This window comes from Durio zibethinus, chromosome 5 (genome assembly GCF_047325235.1).
Source record: "Durio zibethinus cultivar Kanyao isolate XHJ-2024 chromosome 5, ASM4732523v1, whole genome shotgun sequence".
Lineage (NCBI taxonomy): Eukaryota > Viridiplantae > Streptophyta > Magnoliopsida > Malvales > Malvaceae > Durio > Durio zibethinus.
In genome coordinates this window covers 30,963,738-30,980,792 of record NC_143166.1, presented here as the reverse complement: position 1 = coordinate 30,980,792, position 17,055 = coordinate 30,963,738, and the positions used below count along the sequence as shown (strand labels likewise).

The 17,055-nt window shown below is 33.2% G+C and overlaps 3 protein-coding genes and 1 long non-coding RNA gene across 4 annotated transcripts; 1 reads left to right on the top strand and 3 right to left on the bottom strand.

Annotated features, from left to right (window-relative positions):
• Window positions 1-386: 386 nt before the first annotated feature.
• LOC149518903 (uncharacterized) lies at window positions 387-827 on the bottom strand. Its single transcript, XR_016342304.1, has 2 exons — window positions 696-827; window positions 387-581 (listed from the first exon to the last, which is right to left on the bottom strand). It is a non-coding gene; the product is annotated as an uncharacterized LOC149518903 (long non-coding RNA).
• A 3-nt stretch (window positions 828-830) lies between these two features.
• LOC111282797 (GATA transcription factor 28-like) lies at window positions 831-13,326 on the bottom strand. The gene is made up of 8 exons (XM_022871051.2): window positions 13,216-13,326; window positions 4,430-4,800; window positions 3,472-3,555; window positions 3,239-3,372; window positions 3,020-3,136; window positions 2,729-2,834; window positions 1,356-1,427; window positions 831-1,244 (listed from the first exon to the last, which is right to left on the bottom strand). The coding sequence occupies exons 2-8, from the start codon at window positions 4,757-4,759 to the stop codon at window positions 1,146-1,148; spliced, it is 942 nt and encodes a 313-aa protein (XP_022726786.1). The 5' UTR covers window positions 4,760-4,800; window positions 13,216-13,326; the 3' UTR covers window positions 831-1,145.
• On the top strand, window positions 6,753-9,333 carry LOC111282798 (costars family protein). The gene is made up of 2 exons (XM_022871052.2): window positions 6,753-6,977; window positions 8,938-9,333. The coding sequence occupies exons 1-2, from the start codon at window positions 6,897-6,899 to the stop codon at window positions 9,139-9,141; spliced, it is 285 nt and encodes a 94-aa protein (XP_022726787.1). The 5' UTR covers window positions 6,753-6,896; the 3' UTR covers window positions 9,142-9,333.
• LOC111282796 (KH domain-containing protein HEN4-like) lies at window positions 12,092-16,846 on the bottom strand. Its single transcript, XM_022871047.2, has 7 exons — window positions 16,038-16,846; window positions 14,805-15,389; window positions 14,434-14,709; window positions 13,749-14,045; window positions 13,529-13,611; window positions 13,216-13,327; window positions 12,092-12,468 (listed from the first exon to the last, which is right to left on the bottom strand). The coding sequence occupies exons 1-7, from the start codon at window positions 16,641-16,643 to the stop codon at window positions 12,328-12,330; spliced, it is 2,100 nt and encodes a 699-aa protein (XP_022726782.1). The 5' UTR covers window positions 16,644-16,846; the 3' UTR covers window positions 12,092-12,327.
• Window positions 16,847-17,055: the final 209 nt, after the last annotated feature.

Genomic DNA, 17,055 nt, shown 5'->3' with positions numbered 1-17,055 from the left:
ATAAAATAAATATAATATAAATATTCAAATTATTAAATTCACCAAGAAAGGGTAGGTGAGTAGAGTTATTTCAAGGCTACAAATTGCGAAATCCAAACAAAATCAGTTGGATAACACCCGTTTTCATCGCGGTGAAACGTGATTGCACGAAGAAGCATCCCTTAGCTGCGGCTGTTCTTGAGCATCTAAATTTTATCTGAAAGGGTTTATGTGATTGTTCTTAAATTATAACAAAATATTTAATATTATATTTAAATTTAAAATTTTTTAATATTATATTTATATTATAAAATTATTAATTAATATAATATTTAAAAAATTATTTATTCATCACATGTTATTTTTTAAAAATAATTATATTAAAATAAATACAACGTTAATTAATGAATCATAATACAAACATCACATTAAAAATTTTTAAAATTTTACTATTTACTATAATTTAAAATCATTCAAGATATGAACTCAGGGGTTGACAATGTAGCAAACTGATTACGCATGGCTGATACTGGACCGAATCAGCAGCGATTTGATTGTCATTAGTTGCCGCCTGGGCTACCTTGGGTAGCAGAAATGGTGAGCTGCATGGAGAGGTAAGGAAAGACCAGCATGTAAGAGCTACGTTTGCCAGGCCTTATACCGAGGAGTTTAGGCAAACAATGAGACAAGAAAAACAGAATAGCAAGGATGCTCACACATGGATTCCACCCCAAAATGATCCTCATCAAACTTGAACCGATTAACCATTTACATTTGGTGAGAAGGTGGTGGGTAGAATTGGAATATCAGCCTCAAAATTTTGGACATCAAGCTCTTCCTTTCCCTACCTATGTTTGTCAAAGTTCCCTTTCACTCTGCAATATTTCCACTTTTGTATGATAAGGAAATTATCAAACAAGCTGCCAGCTTCAACATGTATGGAAGGAAGAAAATTTGCTAAAAGTGACACTAAGTTTTGTTTTTCTTACTCCTATGCTACAGAAACTAATCAGGCTGTATCTCGCAATTTCACAATTATTTACATAATGATCGAAGGCAATGAACCATATACACAGTTGTCAAACAAACTCAATTATTACAACAAAGTTTGACATCTGTCTTCAAACAGCAACATAATGCTCACTGTAATGGAAGGAACTTGTTACTCATCTTTCAGCAGTGACAGCAGAGTTATCTCCATTAGATGAAGATACAACTTCTGTAGTCACAGTTACAGCCTCTGAGTCATTAGCTTCAGCATCACTCTGATAAAACACCCATGAAGTAGGGATGTAATAAGATTCATGCAACACTTGGGACATAACGAAAACAAGTGATAAACAACTATCATCAATACTATTTTAAGTTAGCAGTACCTGCTCAGTAGTCTTTGCAGATGGATCCTGGATTGCTACAGTAGAAACCTTTGAAAGATCTCTCAAAACACCCTGCAAATCAAAACTTCCCAAGTGACTGAACAAAGAAATACAAACAATCATCAAAGATTATCAATTTCTAAGAGCTTAGAGTTATTCTCCACAAGTTACTAAACTTCAGAAGACATGACTGACTTATTGCTCAAAGGATATATTTACTTCCGAAACTCATCAAGTATTAAGGTTAGGTGGTGCCAGGAACAAATCGACCGGAAGTAGAAAACTGAATTTCAAGGTTACTTTAAAATTTTGATTTTATGGCGTGTCCCTTCATAAGGAGGTTATGAGATTATTATATTATCAGATCATCAGATAAGGAACGCCTAACCTAAGGTTAGTCTTAGGCTTTTGAAGAACTTTAAGGTTAGATTGATTATGCACCCAAAAAAGAGATTTTCCTGTATTACCCATCTAATAAACTTAAGTGACTGATAGCAAATCAAAATGTTGCAGCTGTTGCCATGAGACCAGGGATGCTCCAGGCTTTCCATCACAATAAGTTGTCAAGGGAAGAAGAAACTCAATTATTCTCACCAACTCGATTATCTAGAGGACTGTAAAAGAAAATCTTTAATCTTTACAAACATCAACAGCAAACCTTGGACAAAAATAACTCAAAACAAGATAGTACCATAGTTTGGTATTCAAGCCCATTTATGATGTTACCTAATTTTGAATTCACTATTAATTTGAAGCCTAAGGACAAAGAAACATAGGAGGTAAGTTTTTCACGTCTGATCAAGTAACTGATTTGTGAAATGACAAGTGCCCACATCTTTAATTAATGTCCAGAAAATAACAAGTATAATTCTGGCTGATTCATCTAATCAGTAAGTTTTCTTCTATTTCTTTCCTAATAAGAATAAGTAATTCAAAGACTTAACTTTGCATCACAAAAGTTATTAATTGAAAAGACTTTGAAGAAGCTTATTTGCCAAAAATTAAAATTAGCAGGATGAAACTAAATTTGCTTGTACCACAAGGTTTCATCCACCTTAACTTTCAAATTTTTAACTTTTAATAATCATAATTTGACACGTTGACTAAATATCTTCTATACTAATTACAAATAAGCTTCACAAGATAATGGATCAAAATCTTGAGATATGCCTTTCTAACAATCACAAGGATTAATCATTATCTTGTGTGATTAAATATCATTAGAATTGTAAAAAAATATATCATTAGAATTACAAAGAACACATAATTAACAAAAGTTAGAGGACAGTCAATCATCTTATAGTATGCTCTCTTGAGTCTGCATGCAATTAAAAGAGGAATAGTATGAACAATTCTTTCCTGGTTTCACAAACCTTATTTGCCCACTTGAGTCCACATGCATTGCAAAGACTCCTTGGACCAGCAGGTCCACGACGCATCATAGGAGTGGACTTAGAACTGATTCCACAATTTGTACACCTACACAGAAAATTACACAAAATAATAGGAAAATAAAGAAGAGAATCTACAGAAGTCCCTTTTATTGGAACATAACAAATGATAGCTGGTGTACATACTTGAAACTAACATGTTGAAGTGAGGTGGAATACCAATCCAATGATAAATTAAAGGAAAGCTATTTGATCATAGGAAAAGCTACTCACAAAGTTTCTTGCTCATCTTGACCAGAACCTGGTGTTCCATTCCAGCCTGAAGAGGCTGAGGCTGCTTCATTGGAAATTGCCTTGGATGATGTGAACTGACCCTTCTTACGCTGCATCCTGACGAACCACAGCTAGCATGTTAGAAAGTCACTTGAAGAACAAGCTCTAAGTGAAGAAAGAAGAATGTGGAAAAAGAAGTAAAACTGATCATTGGAATACCTGAGAGCCACTTCTTTCCGCACGGTATAGCGGATTTTCTTATCAAAACACCGCTCTTTTCTCTTCTCCCTGAACCGGTTTAAAGAAGCAGCTCTCTGTGGTTGAATTGACCTCCCAGGAAAGTCACCCATGCCCTAGGAGAATGCAATAAAAGAACTAGATATATGAACAAAACAGAACCTCCTTAAAATAATTAGTCACAAGATAACTAGGATGATTGATCTAACGCATACCCTTTGAGTAACAGGAACTGTCCCCAATGCAGGAATGCCTGAAGGGATTTCATATCCACCTAGAAGTAACAATACTGCCTGTACCTGAAAAAATCAAGCACAACTAATTATGATTTTCCCCATATTGCTTCTTCATATCTGAAACTGCAAGTCCTAATAGCAACCACTGCAATCCACTGCAGTTTAACATTATAACACATCATTACTTTTACACGATCAATTAAAAAATCCACGTCAGTCTTATATCATAATCACCTACTATTGAATTGTACACTTGAATTTACAGAATTAATCCCCAAAAGAGTAAGAAAATGAAGGAGGTCCATGACTCGGTAATGGAACTCTAATTGAGAATGTTATTTTAACACAGTCACAATACAACTGCAAATAAATGTAAGTGACGTGATCAACAAAATGAATGCAAATTCAATAATGATGACAACTAGAATACCTAACACAATCAACTTCAATGAGCAGAACCCTTTTTACACATAAAAGGTGCACATTAAAAGCAATAAGAAGAAAAATTAACAGGAACCCAGATAGTAAGTCTATTCCCTTTAACATGAAACACCATTAATAAACAAACGCACATCTAGATCATACCATGCAGATATAACTAAACTTGATTGGATTGAGGAGAAACGGAAGGAGCTTTCTTCATTTGAGAGAAGGGAATAATGCATAACCCACCACATTACTTTAAACAAAGAAATTGAGTAATTGACCATGTAAACCACAACATAGATGCAAAAAAACAAGGCTTTTCAGCTAAATTAGCATTAAAACACAAAAGGTCGCTACTTAATTCGCCAAATTATCGAATAATTTCATTAATTCATCCAACAAACTTATACACATATGCAAAAAGTAAACAATTTAAAGAAAAATCAGCATCAAAATTATATAAAATAAAGATAGTATTAATCAAAACTAAAAGCCCATATATATAACGAACCTTGTCAGGAGAAACTGAATCAAACACATATACCTCCCCTTGAAACGAGAGAGTTAACTGATCAGCGCCAGCATTACCGGGAACGGCAGTTAAATCGGTTCCTTGCCCATAAATATTGGCATGAGAAGCTTCTTCCATGCCATTACTCATAACCGTAACAACGCCAACGCTTTCTTGGTAACCAATCTGAGGGTTATCCAACGACTCTTCGCCTGCTTCTCCACCGCCTCCGCCCGGGACGTCGTCTTCTTCTTCTTCTTCTAGTTTTTGTTGCATGTTCATAGCACCTGAACCGTACATTGATGTTGGCTGGCGATTTGAATTTGCCATTCCTTTTGCATCGAAATTACCACAAACTTTGCCCAAAAAATCTCCCAAACAAAAAACAAGAGAATAAAATCCTCAGAAAGGGAAACGAAGTAATTAGAGAAACCTATTCAAAACTGTGATTAATTTTTTAATATAAAAAAATAAATTATTAAAAATTATAATGAAAATAATGTTTTAAAAGTATCTTGTGAAGCGACCGGAGACAGGTTGAAAGAAGCAGATTTGGGGGAGTAAGGCGGACATGAGAGGATTAAGTAAAAGCCCCTGATGAATGAATATATTTACGGTTTATGCCACTGGGGGGGTAGGAGTAGAATGGCCACTCACTAGAATAAAGGTTGGGGATGGTGGGCTCGTTGGGCTAAGGACAGATTGACGTAAAATCGAGACCAAATTACGGTTTAGGACAATATGATAAAAGGGTTATGATAGCCCAACTAGCAGGTGTATGAAGGGTTTAAAAGTGACACATGGCTTTATCATAATTTTTTTAATATAATAATTTATTGAAAGGTGCAATAAAATCTAACAATTCGTGTCATTTTATTTTATAAAATATTATATTTATTTTACATAAAAATCATTTGTCATATTGATAAAAAAGTATAAAATATAATTTTTTAATTTTATTAAATTTATTTATAATTTTTATAAAATTTTAAGTCATATTATTTTTATATTTTTTATTCGTATTGTATCACTATATCGTATTTTAATTAAATTTCATATGCATGAGAAAAGAATTGATAAAATAAAAAAATTAATTTAAAATTATAATATTTTATTTAAATTAAATTAAATTATTTATTATTTTAAATTTAAATATTAAATATTTTTATTAAGTTTAAATTAATTTTTTGATTAAAAGTATAAAATTTTAAAAATATTTTAATCAAATCAAATTATATATTTTTATTAATTTTTATATATATTTAAATTTTTTATAAAATAAAAATAATTATTTTATATCTAAATTTAATTAAATAAATTTTAAAAATATCAACCAAACGATTCAAATTAATTTTTTTATAAAATAATTTAAATTTAAATAAATTTTAAAATTTTATAATATTATAAATTATTAAAAAAATTCAAGCCAAATCAAATCTCAATCTTTACCAGACCTACCAATTCACCCAAATAAGAATATGCTTTGAACAATCTCATTAAAAAATTAAGATTTTTGGATGAAAACCCATGTAAACAATTTGTTAAAATATTATTTTATTACATCAATAAATTGAATCTTAAGCTACAGTAGCAACATATAATAATTTTATAAATATGATTATAAAATTTTAAAATTTTTTTTTACCTAAATCACATTAAAAATAATTAACTACAATATTTTATGACCAAACGATTTTAAGACTTAATTTAATTAATTTATATAATTTAAAAATTAATTTTTAATAAATTTAAAATTTAAAACTTAACATTTATAATTCATTCTACTATCTCCAAATTACAACTCTTTCATACAAAAAAGTCCTTGTGGCCTGTGGGCCGAGTGACCAATGTCGCGACTCTAATGAATATTGTTATTTCAACTGTTTCTTTATGCCAGAAAATTTTTTATTTTATTGTTATAGGTACACTGGACTTTATTAATAAATAAACATAAATTAATTCTGGCAAAAAATAAAAACTGATAACATTTTATTATATTATTTATATGTAATATGAAATTATGGGTCTCATTAACAGTCACTTAATATATTTATAAAATACTCAATTTTTAATTTTAATAATTTAAATTTAAATTTTGATAATGTTAAATTAAAAAAAAAACTACGATTCTCAAAGATCCAGTAAATGAGAAAAAATAATTTAATATAGTGGGTCGTCAATCGTCATTAGTTGGGCCTACACCACTTTCATCGTTCCGTAAGAAAGAATCCATTCCACTTTTCACACGTGCAGGGCCACACAGGGTAGACCCCTCCACATGAACCAATCACCACATTCTTATCCAAAACCACCGAACCGAAACCACTTTTCATTTTTAACATCGTTCGAGAGGGTTGTCCTATAGAAGACATGGATTCTTGCCCCTTGATAGCCAAGAGCTCATAAGAGATAACCAGACATATCCAGACAAATATTGTTAGTTTTTTCAAAGAAAGAAGCGAAGACAATGAACGTAGAAGAAGAGGTGGAGCGACTCAAGGAAGAAATCCAAAGACTTGGCAAGATCCAACCCGATGGTTCTTACAAGGTTTCTTTTCCTATCTGATTTTTCTCCTTTCTATTTCTGGGTTTTAATTTTATGCTATTTGGACATCACATACTTGTTTGATCTGGATCTGGAATGCTTCAAACTTTCCAGTTTGATTGGTCGATCTTTCCTGTACATTTATGACAATGGAATCTATTTTTCTTCTTCATTTTCAACTTTTGTAGAAGTTAAATTAACTTTTATCCTCAAATTGTCATCTCTTTTGTAATATATATATATATATATATATAACTATTGCTGTGTCCTGTGAGAGGATTGACTTAGATACCTGGTGGATTTTACTATTCATTCCCTGCTGATGAACCATGAAAAGAATGATAGAAATAATACTGGAAGAGTTTGGGGGCGAATATTGCTAAAGCATTTATTATGTGACCAAAATTCCAACCAACAAGTCTCTCTAGCTTATTACAAATTTCACTGCCCAGTAGTAACCTCCAAGAGGCACTAGTTGGATCTTGAAACACTCCTTCCTTCGCTATAGAAGAAGTTGAATCAGTGACGATCTTTATTCTACTCAATCCACTCTGCAAAACCAATTCAATATAATTTTTTGTAGTTCATCTGGCTAATTGAAGAGCACAAACCTGATTCCTATCAGTATAGCAAATTTCTGGACCGAATTTCCAACATACCCACTTACCAAATTCAAGCAAATGTGCTTTGAAAGTCCTATGGAAAGAATTTTACCTCTAGTTATCTATAGATATGTATCTCCTGGTGAATATGATAAAGCTTCATAAATTCACATCACGCCCTCAGTTGTCTTAATTTGTGTTCTGAGTTTTCTTTGAAATTTACAAATTTGGAAAATCTTTGGAGGGGCATATCAGGAAGATCATTGAGTATCCTAGTGACAAACACACAAGTCCTTTTCTCTTTCGCCTGACTAGAGATGGCAAGTGCAAGTATTCTCTATTGTTGTTTTCAACTGCCTGTTTTGAAGAGCCTGATTTAGGGGACCATACTCCCCCCTTGCGATTGAAATTTGAAGTTTGAATTTTTTTTTTGCTAAAATTTGTTGTAGGCTCTCTTTATAGTTATGGAATTGCTTGTTGTTTAGAGAGGTTGTAAGTTTAAACTCGTATTTGCATTACGTGAAAGAGGAGAGGTCAACAAGTGATAATCATTACAGGCATTAGCTTTATTTTGGTTATAGAATTCAGGGCAGATAGATTGTTCCAATGCCTGTGATGGTTATCAATTGTTGGCCAAGATATGCGTTTCACAAAATTTCATTGATTGCATTTGAAATTAATGCCAACGAAGGACCATCAACGAGATTCTAACCTAGACAATTCATAACTAGTAGAGTCAGCTAAACAACTGAGCCAACCCTTTGTTTTGCTACTAAAAACTTCATTTAGGTTCTATATGGTAGATGTTTTTATTTTTCTTATTTGTCTTTGATTTTCTAATTTTTTTTATTATTGCTTTTTCACATATATTTTTGCAAATAAAAAAAAAAACAAAAAGAGAATGAAAAAGCATCTACCAAGCAGATCTTAATTATTGCTTCTGCTACTTAAATTTTATGATTTGCTTTTCTATTCTAAAAAGGCTGTTTAAAATAAATATATATATTTGATGTGTAAATTACTGAAAGGTAAGAATGGTTAAATATAATAATATATAAAAATAAAATCACGCTTTTTGTTATCCATGAAACTTAAAAGTTACCCAATTCATCTAATAAAAAATTTACTTCCAAATCCAAAGACACTTACCTTTTACTTTTATAGAAATTGAAGGGTACATTATTGACATTATAGGTTTTTCTTTTTCTGAGTAATAGAAACAAAATTACAGGCATGTTCACATCATCTGAAAACAGTACTTGCAAAGTTAGATGAATGGTGATACTATTTCCCACTCCATGTTGCTACAATTTACTTTTCTAGTATAAATGTATAAAGTTTTGTTGTTTCATGTGTTGAAGGTGACATTCGGGGTGCTATTTCATGATGATAAGTGTGCTAACATCTTTGAAGCACTCGTCGGGACACTAAGAGCAGCAAAGAAACGTAAAGTCGTTACATATGATGGAGAGCTACTGCTCCAAGGAGTTCATGACAATGTGGAAATTACACTCAAAGCGATAGCACCACCACCACCTGCAACTGCAGCAGCCAGCAGCAGCTGATGCAGCTCTAAAGAAATATATTGCACTTATAATTCAGCAGCAAAGCTTGATATTCTATATGTTTTTCATTAATGTTAATGGTGGTCTAAATCTTGGTTCTGCATAACATTACTTTTGGAAACTCTTTGCTCGATAAAATTTTCCAGAGTGAGCCCCAACTTGTTAGTGGTATACCACACCCAGATTTGTTTACGTTTTCTTCGCTTATATTCAAACCTGAAATATGGTGTGTATCATCCATTATTTGCTTTCAATGGCATAAACTACGTGTATGATTGGATAATTATAAATTGAACGGGAAAAAAGAAAGAACTGAGATGAAAAATAAAAGAAAATAAAATGAGAGAAAAGAAAAGAAATTTCTGCCAAGTGGATATTCTCAAAGGTTTAGATGTTCAAAATTAAAACATCCAAATCCAATTCAAAGATCTCATATTCAAACCTTAAGCAATATGTATTTTCAGAAAATAATGCATGATAAAGAGAGAAAGAAGTTGACGGAAGCTCAACATACAACTAAATTTTTTGAAGTGAAAGAACATGTAGGACTGGGATTACTTAAAAAACCAACTTATTTTGTCGGTATAATTGGCTAAGGCCATAGGGAGAGGGGAGTTTGAATCTTGGATTTTAATCCTCCACTGGAAAGAAAGTATCATTGCATAAAATATTAAAATAGGATTGAAATGTATCACTTTTCAACCATACAGTTTTATAACAAACTAACACGAGGAAAACCTAAGAATGTGCATGAGTTCTCTTCATTTATTTGTTTATTTTGCCCAACCACACACCCAAACTGCAAGTGAATATTCATTTGAATTGTTTTGCCAATGCATAGTTTAGGCTGACTAAGATGACATAGAGTAGTAAAAGGTTTGCCTAAGATAATGAAAGTCAGTGAAAGGAACAGAGCTGTATCATATCCCTTGCCACGTGACTAACCATAATACCCATTCTTATCAAGGGATAGATGAACAGAACTGTGTACAATGTTTCAAATAAAAAAAGGTTTAATACCATGAATGATCCCTAAACTATAATAAAATATTCAATGTAATATCTGAATTTTAAAAATCTCAATATGATAACTGAAATATGAATATACTAACTAATATGATACTTGAAAGATTATTTGTCCCAAACGTCATCATTTGAAACTAATCTCGTTAGAGATAAGTACCACTTTAATTAATAGATGCATAGTTCAAATACCACATTACAAATTTTTAAAATTCAAGTACCACATTAAACATTTTACTATAATTTAAGAATCATTCGTAACATTAACACCAAAAAAAAAAAATTTGAAAAGCAACTAAATAGGAAACGGTTTTGAGTTTTCTTCTCCTTTTGTGGAATATGTTAGGTTTAAAATGGAAGATATCATCATGATGAAAAAGTGAGGATGAATGCTTGAGGGTATCTCATAACTGTCAAATCTTATAACTTTCAATTTTAAGATTCTGGGTTCAGATCTTGGAAAAGGAGAGTGGGTTTGTGGGGAGAGAGTTATCACTAATTGTGTAAAAAGATTATTGGACCTCCACATTCCAAACTACCAAAAAAAAAAAAACCATTAAAAAGTATTAATATAGAGACAATGACAATTATAATAGTAACATATATTTTCAGAAAGCAATTAGATAAAGAGAAGAAAGATAGGAGTTGATATCTTTTTATTTAGCATAAAATTGAAATACTTGAAAACAATGAGAGAGAGAGAGAGAGAGAGAACGGCAAATAGAATATTGGTTACCTGAGTACCAACTTATTGTCTTGGTACAATTGGACATGGCCATGGGGGTTAAGGGGGATTTGAACCTTCACTAGAAGGGATGTGCCATTCTATGGAAAACAGTATAGATGTTTATTAACACATGCATTACAAATTCAGCTTGGAAGCACATCTTCTAGCCTAAAACAGTACAGATGCTGGATGAAATTTTGATACATCTCCACCCATATCTAAACAAAGAGCTTGGATTTTATCTTTATCAAATACTTGAAAGAATCCAATTCATCATAGGTTAACTTTTTCAAAAACATCTACTCTGAATATTTTCAGCATGGTTATATATATTCAAGCTGATTCTTTATTGAGAATTTGGAGAATAGGTTTATTTTCAACTAAAGAATTTCACAACAAACTTACAAGAGAACAATCTAAGAATGTGTTAGTTCTCTCCTTTTGGGGTGTTATCATACATACTCATCTTAAACTGAAGTTTTTAGTGAAGATTAATTTGAATTGTACTTGTGATGCTAATTTAGGCTTACTAAGGCTCTGTTTGTTTTGCAGAAAATAACTTCTGGAAAATTATTTCAGCATTTTTAGGTGTTTGTTTGACAGAAAACTAGCTGGTCAACAGAAAATGACTTACTAGTCAACGAAAAATAAGATCATTGTTCTGAAAATTATCTCGCAGATTTGAAAAGGGGAAGATATTTTCCAAAAAAAAACTATTTATGAGTAAAACCACATATCAATACTTTTGAGTATAATTTTACTTAAAATAATATTATATTAATAAATAATACATGAATAAAAAAATATTATAATATATTAATAAATATTATAATAATATATTTAATAAATAATATACTATTAATATAATATATTAATAAATAACATACATAATATATATTATCAAATAATATATTAATATTATAAAAAACTGATTTTCAAAAAATAACTAAACAATGGAAGATCTATAATTTTCTGGAAAATGTAAATATTTTCCAGAAATCATTTTGCGTAAGTTATTTTCCCCGAAACAAACGGAGCCTAACAGTTATAGGGTACCAAGAGCTAGGCTCAAAATAAGGACTGCAGGGGAGAAAATAACAACATAGCAGGCCCATGACCTTTATCACTAGACCAATTAACCATAATAAACATAACTTCTCATCCATAGTAAAACAGAAACCCAAAACTAGACAAGAAAAGTAAGGAAACAACTGAAAACAGTGATGTTCATAAGCCATGTGATACAAAACATTTTGTAAATGATTAGGATTAAATTATTGTCACCAAAGAACAGGCTTGCATAGATGGCTAGACTAGTGTACACTGCTTGGAAAAGAAAAGACCCGGGAAAAAAAAAAGAAAAAAGAAGCTAAATAGGCAAAAGCTTCAAGTTTTTCTTCTCCCTTTAGTGAAAACATTAGGTTTAATGAAAGATTTCAGCGTGATGGACCGGTGAGGATGAATGCTTGAAGAAGGCTCTGAGCCGCCTGGGTTTGATCGGGCGTCCCAGATATGACAATGATCCTGTCACTTGTTCCTATTTGAGGTTCATGCACTATGACCCTGGCACCAGAGATCTGATTGAAGAACACCAGATGAAAAGTTGAAGTTGATTTAAGATCAGATATCTCATAAATATTTTATATTGACAGCAATATGGTATCTTGGTGTCGGGAAGATATTTATTAGGGAGATATTTTTTAATTCGCTCATTCTTTTTTGTGTGCACAAATCAATAACTCAAAAGGTGTAAGAAATTCAGTGTAACCTTTCTAACATATCAAGAGCAGATTTCCGAAAATGTTTTATTATAAAATTTCAAGGCACGAGGCTTGTTCTTAACTGTTATACAAGTGGGGATTTAAACAGAATATTTTTAGTAATGACTTCAGAATATGTTCTTCAATAGTGGCATGTTGTATTGACATCAGTAATGACTATTCAAAACGGGGGTTTAACTTTTTAAATTGTTAAAGGGACATTATTTATGAAAAGCAGGCTTAAGTAATGACTTTTAGAAGTTTCTTTACAGTTTACTTGAAGATATACATCCAACTAGGGAATTTTGTTCAATGGGTGTAGTGAAGTCATTTTAATTTTGATTGCCTTTTTAGTCTCAGATACTTGTGGATTGCTTTTTGGTTTTCAGTAGTGTTGTCTAGGTTCTTCATTAAGTTCTATCAAGAATTGAGTTGTTTAGATGGTGCTTGTATAATTCTCCGCAAAATTAGGAGCAGAACCACTCACCTACTAAATATTATTCGAAGCATTTTTTTAAACAATGCCAATAAATAATACACCAACAATATAAAAAAGTGTGTTACCTCTCTTAAGCGAGCCAGATTGCAGCCATTCTCCCCATAAACAGAGTCAATAACATTCTCAGGAACTCTGATCTCTACAGTTGTATTTGTCACAACAGCAGATTTGTTTCCACTGCAAATATGAGATAAAAGGGTCATTAGCTATGAGATATTATCTAAAGAGTCGTCCTCCAAATTCCACACTCCCAACTCTATTTGGCCCCATATAACACCATTAAGTATAGCATTAGAAAATCAACATCAATCATTAAATTTGTGAGTTCAAACTTTAATTGTTTGTGCAACACACAAAATTTAGCAGTAAGCTACCAACCTGCCAAGTTCAAATCCACCTCTAAAAGAAGTCAATCCTCTTCCAACACCTGTGATGCTCCTTGGATTCAGGCCAGTAGCCATCTGCAATTAAAACCCAGCCACAGGTAAGTTAAAAAGTGTAAGAATTCTATTCCAGCACGTTTGTTTCTCTTCATGAGTGAGACTGGGGTGCATGCATGTGCACACTCTCGTGTGAGAGAGAATGAAAAAAAGCCTACCTCTGATGTCCACAATCCTGGTGAACGAGGGCAATCTAAACTATGGGAAAGTCCAAGGGGATCTGTATTATTCATTGCCAATGTAGTATGACAACTAAGACTATGAGAAAAACCACTTGATGCTTGCAACCCACGAGGGGCAGTATCCAACAATCTTCCATAAGGACTGGTCTCAGTTAAAACCGAGGAACTGCTTTTTGCTCCAGCACTTTTCAGTGTGGTAGAAAATAGGTTATCTCGTAGTCTACCAGTCACATGATATATAGCATCTTTTACATTCAAATACCCTCCTGAAATCTGTTAAAAGAAAATAACAATTAAGCAAATCATGCCTTATGAAAAACCAGGCTTGTATTATTTTAGGAAAATCTCTCATGATAAAGCATAACACTAGATTAAGTGCCAATGTATCTACAGAGAGGAATATATATGGAGATCTTTCCTCAGCCAGAATCAGAATGCTATGGAACAGCTGGGAAACATGTTATAAACAGATCGTGATGTCATGATTTCCTTTTTAACTCTACCATCTAAGATATTAGAATCATTTGTCCATATTTGTAGGAGAAAACTCTACTGAAAATTGAGAAATTTTCTACTTTACCCCAAAGATTAAAAAAAAAAAAGATGCTATTTTTATGTCCATGAACCTTTATAAACATAATTAAAGACAGCTCCAGCGCACCTGCACCACTTGATCATTTTCAGTGACACACTTAGGGACCTGGTCAGTTCCCAAAATTCGCATGCTGGTACCAGTTGCCTTACGCATTTCAGAAATTATTGCCCCTCCTTTTCCCAACAGACAACCAACTTGGCTTGATGGAACTACAAGCCGAGCAGTAACATTTAAACCCTTACCTGACCCTGAATCTAGCACTTTTTCAATTGAAGCCTCTAAAGTTCTTACAAAAACAAGGACAACAGCCTTTTGTGCCGGAGAATACTGTGATTCTGGGTTCTACAGGATATCAAGTCAATGAAAGCATATCAATAACAAAAAGAACAAAATCTAAGCACATGTAAAATGTCATAGAAGATAACAACATGACTGACCTCTGATGCAGTAACAGTAACCAACCGTTCATCACAATCAGTGATTGTAGCTCCAATTGTAATAGTAGCTCCTGTATCACTTTGAAGAGCCCTAATAATTGCACCTCCCTTTCCAATAACACCCCCAACCCTATCACTGGAGCAAAGAATTTTGAAAACCACTTCCTGCTGTAATTTTTTTATCAAAGGTGAAGCCTTCTCAGACTCCAGAGACAAAGGATGAACTCTGGTGGCATAACTGATAGAGCTCCTGGGAATACTAGGTACCAGGGAACTACGCTGTGAAAGATGATCTACATGCAAATCAGGTAAAGACTTATGCGAAACAACCTCAAAATGTCTAAGAAAAGATTCCGGCGGAACCACGTCAATCGGTCTGTTCAATGGGTCCTGGGGAACCGCCTCTATAGGTCTGTGCAAAGTCTCCTGAGGAAGTACCTCAATAGGTCTGCGTAAAGTCTCCGGCAGAACTGATTCGATGGTTCTGTTTTCAGTTACCTTTGTTTTATTGACAGAAGGACAATCTTGGAGGCAGTGTGAGACAGCAACAAGTGCTTTCTTTACAGCTAAAACACCTCCTTCAATCTAGAAAATATACACAAGGGAACAAGAAATAAAGTTTCTACTCAAGTATAACAACAAGAATAAGCAAAAGCTTAAGAAAACGAGAAGGTTGGGCAACATTAGTTAGATTGTATCGAAACTGTCAAGAAAGTTTCACTTTCAGAATACTTCCATGTCCCATTTACATGAGGACAATAAATTTCCTCTCCAGAATTTGCCCCAAATTTTCTGCCCTTATTATCCATATAAAAAGAAAGGGGTTTTAGAAGGTCTAAAGAACAGAACTACCATAATTTTTACCATATGAAAAATTTATAAGTTAAATTAATAAAGTTTGGGTTTCGCTAATGAGAACCTAAAAGGCACTTCTCAGGGTGCTGTTTATGGAAATAATTTTGATATTAAACACAGCGGTTGATTGTTAATGCAATAATTTTCCATACATCGACTGAAGAGAATTCAATAAATAATAATGAAATTGCCTAAAGAAATTATCAATTACACATTTTAAGTTAGCCAATTCATAAGCTGCAAAACTTCGAATCTATTTGCCATGGTCAAAAGAAAAAAAAAAAAAAAAAAGCAACTTCTAGAAATGAAAAAGTCAACAAACCCTAAGACTCAGAAACAGAAACCCTAATTCACGAACTCCCATTATAAATTTCTTACCTCCACTATCTCCTCCGTGGAGCTGGCACAAGCCGGTAGCTTATCCGCTAAAACCCTAATCTTGGTCCCAGTATCTTCCCTTATCTTCTCCACTACTTTACCTCCTTTCCCTATCACGCTCCCAACTTGCTTAACCTCCGCCAACAACCGACAAGAAACCATCCCCAAGGCAGCTCCATTGCTCTCCGCCGCCACCTCCAGAATCCTCTCGAACACCCTTACTAACGCCTCCTGCGCCTTGGACACATCGATTTCCTCAACTCTACTACCATCACCACTGTCAAGGCTACCAAGACTCAGTACAACCTTGGTATTAACAGCATTCGGGCCTATGACAGTAATAACCCGGTCGGGGCTTTCGGACGGGGCATCCTCAATTCGGATCTTGGAACAGGTAACCTGTTGCAGTTGTTTGATGACGCTACCTGACTTGCCGATGATGCCACCGACACGGGACACGTGGCAGAGGAGACGGAAGGCAACGTGGCCTGGGGGAGTATGGAGAGGAGTAGACGGAGGCTTGGAACGCTTGGAGGGTCCATTAGAAGAAGGGTTCGGATCGGGCATGGCTCGCTTTATTGGTAAAGAAAGGAAGGTGCTGCCCATAGCAAAATTAATTTAAGCGATTAAAACTATTAAATTAATCAATTAATTACCACAAGCATCTTCGTTTTGTCTCCTTGCAAAGAAGTTGCAGAGGAAAGGAAGGGGAAAGGGTTTTGGTTTTGAAGTTTCTTTCTAACGTGCGCTAAAGTTTGAGAGTTTCTGAAAGTGAGGGACCAATTAAAGGGCATAGGTTATACGCCGTCGTTTCAACGTCAGATGTTAGCTACTAGATAGTAGGGAAGGTAATTTAGCTCAAACCCGTTCTTTTTAAAATGAGGTTTTTTTAAAAATTCAGGCATCAAATCAAGTAATATAAAATAAAATTTAAAATTGGATCGGAATTTTTAATTTAATATATATATATATTATTTTTTAATTATTTATTTAATTTTATATTTATTTATATATTTAA